Genomic DNA, 10,320 nt, shown 5'->3' with positions numbered 1-10,320 from the left:
GTAGTGTGTAGCGCCAGGATTATCACTCAACATTGGGCACGAGGAGTACACCAACTGGAACCAGATGTAAATCCTGGTGCACAAGTTGAGCGTGGATCTCCCGAATTCTATGACACTGTGTGCATTTTAAGGAAACACCCCTGGCCCACTCATGCCCCTCCTATGGCCACATTCCCTTTGCAAATCAGCACAGAAACACTTAGGGGTCCTTTTACTAAGATGTGTTGAAAAATGGCCTGCAGTAGTGTAGACACGTGTTTTGGGTGTGTGCAGAATTATTTTTCAGCGCACCTATAAAAATGCCTTTCTAAAATTTTTGCTGAAAATGGACATGCGGTAAAATGAAAATTGCCGCGCATCAATTTTGGGTCTGAGACCTTACCGCTAGGTCAATTGCTAGCGGTAAGGTCTCAGGCCCAAAATGGATGGTAATGGTCTACGCATGTCAAATGCCACTTGACACGTGTAGCTGCCGCACATCAGAAAATAAATATTTTTCAGATGCGTACCAAAATTGAAATTACCACAAGGGCCACGTGGTAACCAGGAGGTAACTCCAATTTGGTACGTGTTGGGCGCACATAGGTTGCCTACACGGCTTAGTAAAAGGGCCCCTTAGGTGTTATTCTATAAATGGGTGTAAAAGTATGTTTTCATGTGGATCTGCCTTTTTTTTATTTGCATGAAGTCTTTATTGTCAAATAATACAACAATTCAGGTACATAGAACACCATGAGTGGAGGAGTGGCCTAGTGGTTAGGGTGGTGGACTTTGGTCCTGGGGAGCTCAGGAACTGAGTTCAATTCCCACTTCAGGCATGGACAGCTCCTTGTGACACTGGGCAAGTCACTTAACCCTCCATTGCCCCAGGTACAAATAAGTACCTGTATACAATATGTAAGCCACATTGAGCCTGCCATGAGTGGGAAAGCACAGGGTAACAAAAAAATAAAAAAATGTATTACACAATACACTTCAAAGCACATCATAACTCACAAGTGCACCTATTTGACTATGCAAAATAAACAAACCAAAACTTCAATCTTTTTTGAAATTTATATTATTCTCCTATTCCCTACCCCCCAATCTACCCAAACCCCCAACCTCCCATCCTCCCTTAACCCCCTCCCCCTAGGTCTAGCACCATCTTAATCTATATCATGGATCTGCCTCTTTTGTCCCATTTTGCCTCCTTGCATCTATTAGAATGTTTTTTGTGCCAAAATTTGACGTGGAAGTGCGGCTCATTGAAAGTTGAAGTATTATGAAAGCTTATTTTATGCTGCTTGCATTTAAATACGATGTTAACTGCTCAATATATTTCTGGCATTAATAAAAATTTTGCAGATGCATTGTCTCATTTTTTTGTTCCATTTTTGATTACTTGTTCCAGATGTAAACTTCTGACAAAGATGCCATTTCAGATTTGGAAAGTCATCCAGTTTTAATTCAGTGTTTGTTATTTTCCGCTTTATCCCTTCATAATTGACAGTTGTATAGTAGGTCTTGGAAGTGGATGATTGAGAGCCCTATTTCTGGAAGTTTAGTTCTGGAATTTATTTTGTCTGCTTCAAGAAGCAATTGGTCAATACTGGCAGCTATGTGAGGCTTTAGCAAGTGTTTCAATTTATTCCAAATTGTGGGATTTTCAGATCCTACTAGTTCTTTTTCTAAAGTTTTCATCATTCTCATCCAGCTATGGTTGAGCATTCTTTGCATCAATCTATTTGCCATGATACCTTATTTGCAGCTGAATATTTGCTCTAGCTGGCTATAATAAAAGGACTGGTCAGGGGCTGTATAGGGACAGCATTGGGGAGAAGCTGACAATTATATGGGTGCAGTGCCAGCACCCACATAGCTAAATGGGCAAATTTAAGACAGCTCAAAAGCTGTCCTAGTTTGGCATGAATATTGGCCAGCACCTGCATAACTTTTTTTCCCCTTTTTCCCCCTCCCCCATATTCAGCCATGCTCTGCATGCTTTCCCCACTTGTTTTTAGAGAAGTGGATTGCATTATATGATGGATTTTTGCAATAGATCTGAGATGTTTGTTGATATTATTTTAAGTAACTGTTTTGTTTACTGTTGTAGTTGACTTTTAGGGTCCTCTTTATTAAGGTGTGCTAGCATTTTTAGCGCGCAGTAAAAATTAGTGCATGCTAATGCTAGAGACATTCATGGGAATATATAGGTGTCTCTAGCGTTAGCACATACTTACCTACAGTGCAGTTGAGTAAACAGGGCCCTTAATATGTATGCAATGGATTATGCATGTATTTTGTAATCCACATAGATTTTGCAAGATAGAATGGAAAATAAATACTATTAAATAAAACAAAATAAGTAAAAAATATTACATTACTCCCTCATATACCTAAATATAAAGATGAGCAAAGAAGTCATAGCTAATAACTTTTTATTGAACAAATCTAATACATTTATGACTAGCTGTCTTTAGCAGTTCTTTGTAAAGTGAGCATAAGGGTGATGTCTGAACTTTTGCAGTAAGTAAACTGCTGAATGGACTGCAACAATTTTTTTAAGTACAACAATTTATTGTATTTCATAATAATACATCTGCAAAAAGAAAAATAAAACATATATCTTATGTTATTATACTGCATCAGTTTTTAAAAACATCATTAAAATAATGTTGAACATCAATACATATTTAACTAACCTCCCTGTTTACTAAGCTGTGTGGCAATGCCGACACAACCCATTCAAAGTGCATGGGCTGTGCCACCATTAGTGTACCGCAGCCACTAGCGTGGCTTAGTAAGCAGGGGGTAATTTTGTTGTACCTTCATTACACTAATAGTCAAGCACCTCAAACTTGTAAAAGCCAATATTTAAACTCTTTAGCTTTCAACCATACCTCAAGCCTTCAGACACCCAATACTCCTGAAGCCTTCAAACCCTCCCCCCCAAAGGAACATACTTTTCAAGGAGAATAGTTATTGAACAGTTTACAAATACACAGAAACCAATATTTGGTAAGATGGGCAGTGTATAATTTGAAATGTTTAATGTAGATAGTATTAAATTATACATAATTTTAGTAGTGCTATCAGTTTAGGCAGTGTTGCTGAATATATAGGTATGTTGGAATGTCCAAAGTACTTTGACTTATACCTGCTTTTTTGTGTGGCCTAGCTAGAAGAATAGAGGTCAATATTCAGCTGTATCAAGAATGTATAATTTGAAAAGTCTTAGAGGTCCTCTTACTAAAGGGTTGCTGCATGGCAACCCTGAACTACCGCCGGCCCAATGCGGCTACCGGCGGTAGTTCTGTCTCCATCACACACCATTTCCGGCGCTGCTGCATTAAAAATATATATATATACCACAGGGGGTTACCATCAGGGTAGCATGGGAGCCCTTACTGTTACCTCAGTGGGTGGCAGTAAGTTCTCCCCCCCACTCTGCATGGCCACAAGGTAAGTGCAAGCTTACCGCATGGCTATTTGTTTTTTGGGGGCTTTTGACCTGCTGCAGTAAAAAGGGCCCTGGCACGTGGCAAAAATGGCTGCCGCTGCTACTGCAGGGCCCCTTTTACCTCAGCTTGGTAAAAGGACTCCTTAGTTTCGACATATATTCAGTGATGCTATCTGTTTAGGTAGCACCACTGAATATCCATATATAATATATGTCCAAATTTCAGTGTAGACGTTTTAAGTTATACACAGCATTTGTGTGGCCTGCTTGACCATCTGTTTCTTTTCTAATATCACTGCTTTGACAAATAAGGGGGTCTTTTACTAAAGCTTAGCTCGAGTTATCTGCAGCAGAGCCCATAGGATTAAAATGGGCCCTGTTGCAGATAACTTGAGCTAAGCTTTAGTAAAAGATCCCCTTTAAGTTAGACATGTAAATTGTACAACCCCTAGAATGCCCCAAATCCTGCCTCCTTTTCTATCATATAATTCTGGACGTAAGGGGGTAATTTTATAAATTCATTCCTGCATGTATGTGGCCACATATGCATGTAAATGACCTCTTATAAAATACAGACAGTATAAAATTACACACCATGACACGATGGGCAAGCACTTTTCCTGTGGGTTGAATTTAGGGAAAGTATGGGCTAGAGTCTGTATATCAAGCCTAAAAATTCAGCGCCAAAATACAATTCGCTTAAGCATACTCTATAAAGCATGCCTTAATTTAGGTGTATTTATAGAATAAGCCTAAATTCCTGTGCAGTTTATAGAACATGCTGAGCACTGGTCCATGCAACTAAATTTAGTCACAGCCGATTATGCCAAGTAAAACCTGGTATAAATCCCGATGACTAAATTAGGTGCGGAGAGGTTGTATTCTATAACAACACACATAGATTTTAGAAAGTCCATGACCCGCCCATTCCACACCCATGACCATGCCCCCTTTTCAATTATGTGACTTAGAATTTATGTGCACCATGTTACAGAATATGCTTAGCAAGTAGTGAGCGTAAATTCTAATTAATGCGAATTAATGCTGATAATTGGTTGTAAACATCCATTTATCAGTGCTGATTAGCTTGTTAATGAACTTATGCGCATTGTTATGGAATATGCAGAAATCTTGGTGCAATATATAGAATCCTGGGGAGAATGTGAAATACCATAAGCTACATGAGTATGTGTGGAGTATACACTTTCATTTCCACTAGCTCTCAAGCAGTTGGTAAGCGATTGCACCTACATTTAAGGCATGTTCTTTGCTACATATGCTAGTATTTTTATAAAGATAGCTAGGCTTCCTGTTATAAAATTACCTTCATAAAAATGTTTATATCCAGAATTATACATTCTGCTTCCCTAATTTTTTTAAAAACAAAAAAACATTTCTGTGGTCACTACTGGTGTTGAATGCGTAAGTACTTTTCAATATTGGCCTGAATGTGTCTTTCATTACCAAAAAATAAATGGTGGTGTTATGTTCTAAACTAGGAACAGTTTCTTTTTGTAATGTATGTTCAGCTGTTTGTTAATTTGTAACATCCGATGCATTGAACAACTACTTTATGATGTGCTTTCTCACTGGCCAGCACCATAAGAGACACATTATAGAGTGTCTTATTTGATCTCCTGATGATGTCTTTTAGCTATTAGAGAAGAGAACTGTATAGGAAAGATTGCCTGTAATGAGATGAAGGTTGAAATTGTCTAGATTAGATTAGCTGCTCAAAATATCAGCCCCTCAGGTTCTAACAACAAGTACTTTTGGAGGGATTTCGGAATGGGCAGTAAGGGGATAAGGTGATGACATTGGTTGGCAAACTGTTTCCGGATGGCACAGCGACACATATGTTGCAGACAGCGCGTGGAGCAGGACAGTGCGAAGAGAGATTCATAAAAAGGGAGGTGCATCTGTAAAAACAAAAAGAAAATGAGAAAGAGAAAGCACAATGTAAATTATTTGGAAAAGTTTGGATATTTCTCACCCTTTACTCAGTAACTACATAGAATGAAAACGAGCTTCCTTGGAGCTTCCTTTTCTTATGCTGGCTTTGGAGAACCCCTTGCTCAGGTTTCCCCAAACTTGTCCTAGAGACCCCATAGCCTGCTTCATTTTCAGAGTGTACATAATGAATTTGCATGAGATCAATTTGCATATATATTTAGAGTAATTTAAGTGGGCTAGAGATGCTCTGGCCTGCTTAAATCGCCTGTTGCTGCCTAACCGCCGTTATTCAGCAGCACTAAGCCAGGCAATGCTGCTGAATATCCTAAAGGACAAGTCCATAAACCGCTACTAAACGGACTTGGAAAAATCCAAAATCCCAGGAATAACATGTATAGAATGTTTGTACGTTTGGGAAGCTTGCCAGGTGCCCTTGGCCTGGATTGGCCGCTGTCGTGGACAAGATGCTGGGCTCGATGGACCCTTGGTCTTTTCCCAGTATGGCATTACTTATATGTACTTATGTACTTAATATCACTTCGAACTAGCACAAGAAAAGTGGGCCAGTCATATTTCAGGCCAGAGGTCAGTGTTGGGGAGGAGCTGGGGCTTATGCAGGTGCCAACAATATTCAGCTGAGGCCCACATAAACTTTTTTTAAAAATTTGAACCTTCCTGAGCTCCGAACACATCCCCCTTCCCCCAGCCTGTGGCCACAAGTCACTTCCAGTAGTTCAGGTAGCCTACCTTGATCCCTGGTGGTCAAGTAGTGGTCATTGGGGGCAGGAGTAGAGCCCCCTTGCTCCTGCCCCTATGGTACCTTTGCAAAATTGCTGATGCAACATCTTGCAGCAGCTTGCGGTACATCACTACTACTACTACTTATCATTTCTATAGCACTACAAGACGTTCGCAGCGCTGTACACTTGAAGATGAAGAGACAATCCCTGCTCGAGAGAGTTTACAATCTAATTAGGACAGACAAACAGGACAAATAAGAGATAAGGGAATTATTAAGGTGGGAATGATAAAATACAGGTACTTTAAAAGTGAGTAAAGGTTAGGAGTTAAAGGCAGCATCAAAAAGGTGGGCTTAACCGGTTAGCCGCTGTGCACTGACCACAAGTATTCAATGGGAGATAGGCAGCTATCCCCTGCTGAATATTTGCGGATAGCTGGTTAAGTGCTATTTAATTGACCAGGAACTGTTACTGGCCGGTTAAATAGCATTGAATATTGGCCGGAATTTCTTCTGATTGGTGGGATGGGAAGAGTGCTAATATAGGGGCCCTTTTATGAAAGGGTTGGTGCGCGGTAACATGCAGGAGCCTGGTGGTTCATGTGGTACCATTACCTGCCGCAAGAGCTTGTAGCAGCCATTTGGGAAGGTGCTACAAAGTGTAGGAGCAAGGGGGCTGTGTTCCTGTCCCCAATGACCACTACTGGACCACCAGTGATCAAGGTAGGACTAGGGGAGGCCTACTTGAACTACTGATGGATTTAGAGGGGGTGTTTCGGGGCGGGGGAGATGGGAGTAGCTGGTGGCTTCAGGCTGGAGGGACGAGGGGATGCGTCAGGTGCTCAGAAGGGCTCAAATTAAAAAAAAAGCTTATGCAGGTCCTGGCCCAATATTCAGCCAGGACTGCACGGGCCCCAGCTTAATATTGGCTGGGCCTCAACCCACTCAGATGGTCCAACACTGAATATTGGGGGCTAATTTAGTTGGCGATGGTAAACATTTAAAACAAACGCTGATATTTGCCGGCTGAATATCAGGGGGATTGAGTCTCCAACTGTGGATATTGGTGGGTCAACATTTAGCAGCACTTCTCCAGATAGCAGTAACTGGATCAATATTTAGAGGCACTATCTGGAGTGTGCCATTGAATATCCTTACAGACCACCTCAGCACTATGTGTATAATGCTGAGGTGGTGTTTGGGCAGCAGTGGCGTAGCTGCTATGGGGCCACGGGGGCCTGGGCCCCCGTAGATTTGGCCCTGGACCCCCCTGCTGCCACCAACCTGTCGTCATCCTGCTGTTGCCGTCTGCTATCTTTGCTGGCGGGGGACCCCTAACCCCCGCCAGCCGAAGTCTTCTTCCTTCGTTTGGTTTCTGAGTCTGACGTCCTGCACGTACACAACATGCAGGACGTCAGACTCACAGAAACAGAACGAAGCCTTGCGATCTGCAGGGCTTCGTTCTGTTTCTGTGAGTCTGACGTCCTGCATGTTGTACGTGCAGGACATCAGACTCGGAAACCAAACGAAGGAAGAAGACGTTGGCTGGCGGGGGTTGGGGTTCCCCACCAGCCAATGTAGGTGACGGCAGGCGGGGGGGGGGTTGAGAGGGTCATCGGGGGGGGTCAAAGTTGTTGGAGGTGGTGCTGGTGGCGGCGGGGGGGGGGGGGGTGTTGGCAATGGCGGCGGCAGCGCCGGGGGGGGGGCTAAAATGTGCCCCCTCACCTCGGCTCTGGACCCCCCTAACGGCGAAGTCTGGCTACGCCCCTGATGGGCAGAGAAGCCAGATATTCAGATAGAAGTGGTATTCAGTGGCAGTATCCAGGTAACTATCTGGATAGCGACACTAAATAGCACTGCTATCCAGAGAGCAGCACTGACCACCCTATCCAGATATTTAGCACTGGCCACTATATGGCTACTGGTGCTGAATGTCTCAATGTTTTTTGTTAGCTATGGTGGGTGGCATTTAAAAAACTGACTGCCAACATTGGCGCCCCGTATAAGAGGCTTGGGAAGGCTGAGCCTCCCCAGCCCAATCTTGACCTTCCCCTGGCTGCTGCCCTCACAAACGCAGGGCTTGCGCAGCAGCCAGGGAGCTCTCCCACCGTCCTTCCTTCCTGCTCTCCCCGACCGGCAGCCTTCCTTGCCCCCCCCCCCCCCCCCGTGTATAACCGTTTTACTCTCCCTGGCAGCAACGTGAAGAAAAAGGCACTGTCTGCAGGATCGCCTTCGGCTTCAGCTTTTCTTTTCGCTTCGCTCTTCACACAGTGTCCCGCCCGCCTTCGCGATGATGCATTTCCTGTTTCCGCGAGGGCAGGGAGAATCGCTGGGAGGGGAGGGGAACAGATCATCGCTGGACAAGACATGGAGAGAAGGGGAAGGCAGGGGGAGAGAACAGATCGCTGGAGGGGAGGGGAGGGGAGAGGCGAATTTCTGGCCATGGGTGGATGGATGGAGGGGAGGGGAGAGATCGCTGGAGAGAAGGGGAAGAGAACAGATCCCTGAAGAGGAGGTGAGGGCATGGGAGAAGAGAATTGCTGTACACAACAGAAGAAACTGGGACCAAAGCTAACAGAAAAACTAAATACTCAGACAGCAAAGGTAGAAAACTTTTTTATTCAGAATTTATTAATTGAAATAGGTCAGCTTTTGGAAATGTGCATCTGTGATATTTTGCATGCAAGTTTAAATTTTTCTAGTATTGCTGCATGCTGAGTCTGACTTCTTGAGGTAACTTTCCAGTTCAGTATTTTGCCTTCATATCTGTTGTGTCATGTGTTTTTCATGTGTGATCAAGGTGCAGTATTCTGTTAGCGTGTAGTATTTGTAGTATTTGCAGCCCTTTTTATTTTTTTCACTAGGTTGTGTACTGGTGTTTTAGAGCCAGGTGTAATTATAGTGCTGCCTTTCCACACATAAGGTTGTAGCTTGACCTGTCCTTGTAATTGGTGCTGTTGTGGTTTGCTAAGGTTATGAGTGTGTTTTTGCATGTTTGTGCATAGTGTTTTGCAGTGGAGAGATTGTGTGTTGGCCTTACTGAGCTGGCACCAAAACATCTGAAAGGGTGTAGAGCCTAAATCATGACACACTACCTCTTGAAGGATCTACATATGGTTGTTAATAAAAGGAGCTCATTGTGAACACTATCCACCCTAAAAGGGTGTTTTGTGGCTCTACATTAGAATTGTGATATTATGATCCTTTGTTTCATATTGTTGATGGTCTGCTTTTTCCGTATGGGTGGTATATTGGTGTATTCTGTCCAGTGTAATATTTATGGTACAGTAAGGTTCTGAGTGTGTTTTTGCACAAAGTTGTGCATAGTGTTTTGCAGTTGAGCGATTGGTTAGCTTATGCTTTGAGCAACCACTTTATTCTTTGACAAATGATACTTATCTAATATTATTAACATTTGTATAGCGCTACCAGACGCACGCAGCGCTGAACACCTGACACAAAGAGACAGTTCCTGCTCAATAGAGCTTACAATCTAATATCTAAATTTAATAAAAGGTATTAATTGTGACTATTTTATTTTTACTTATTTTTTTTTTCTGTGTGTTGTCAGACAATTATGGAGGTAAGCACCGCCCCTGGCCCCGCCCCTAACTCCACCCCCTTTAGCCTCCCCAAACAGTTGGGCCACCGACCGCCTATGACTGCCAAGGCTGAATACTGAATGTGTTTATATATATATATATATATATAATGAATATTTCATGTTGTATACTATAACACACTTTGAATTTTGGTAGAAGTGTAAGCAGCTGAATAAATATCCTTAAAGTCAAATTGGTTTCAGAAGCTGTACCACCTAGTCAGGTTTTCAGAATATCAATAACGAATATGCATTAGATAGATTTGAAAGCATTGTAGTAGTGGTTACCCTGCAACCAGACTGGTTAGGGGGGTACTTAAGAAGAGAAACACTGTCATAGAAAACCAGGCAGTGACTTTCCTTGCATATATTAGTCTCTATCTGTTCTGGTGCCTCAGGGCAGGATCTGTTCAACAGGCCTATTGGACAGGAACATTAATCCAGCACACATAATATTGGCCCATTATCAATTACTGCCAGGTTACTGCAGGAACCCTTATTGCCACCTCAATGGGTGGCGGTAAGGGCTCCCCGCCCCATGGCCACATGGTAAGAGTTCTCTTATTGCATGGCCATGTTTGTCTG

At 42.9% G+C, this 10,320-nt stretch overlaps 1 protein-coding gene across 2 annotated transcripts in view; it reads right to left on the bottom strand.

Moving 5' to 3' along the window:
- Window positions 1-4,575: 4,575 nt before the first annotated feature.
- ASB18 (ankyrin repeat and SOCS box containing 18) overlaps window positions 4,576-10,320 on the bottom strand; it is a 159,409-nt gene continuing 153,664 nt past the window's right edge. For both annotated transcript variants that reach the window (XM_030210246.1, XM_030210245.1), the window contains exon 5: window positions 4,576-5,361. In XM_030210246.1, the coding sequence (XP_030066106.1) occupies window positions 5,176-5,361 (186 nt within the window). In that variant the 3' untranslated portion in view covers window positions 4,576-5,175. The remainder of the gene's footprint in view (window positions 5,362-10,320) is intronic.

Source organism: Microcaecilia unicolor, chromosome 7, assembly GCF_901765095.1.
Source record: "Microcaecilia unicolor chromosome 7, aMicUni1.1, whole genome shotgun sequence".
In the NCBI taxonomy this organism is placed as follows: Eukaryota; Metazoa; Chordata; class Amphibia; order Gymnophiona; family Siphonopidae; genus Microcaecilia; species Microcaecilia unicolor.
The sequence above is the reverse complement of the archived record's forward strand: the minus strand, read 5'-3'. Positions and strand labels throughout refer to the sequence as shown.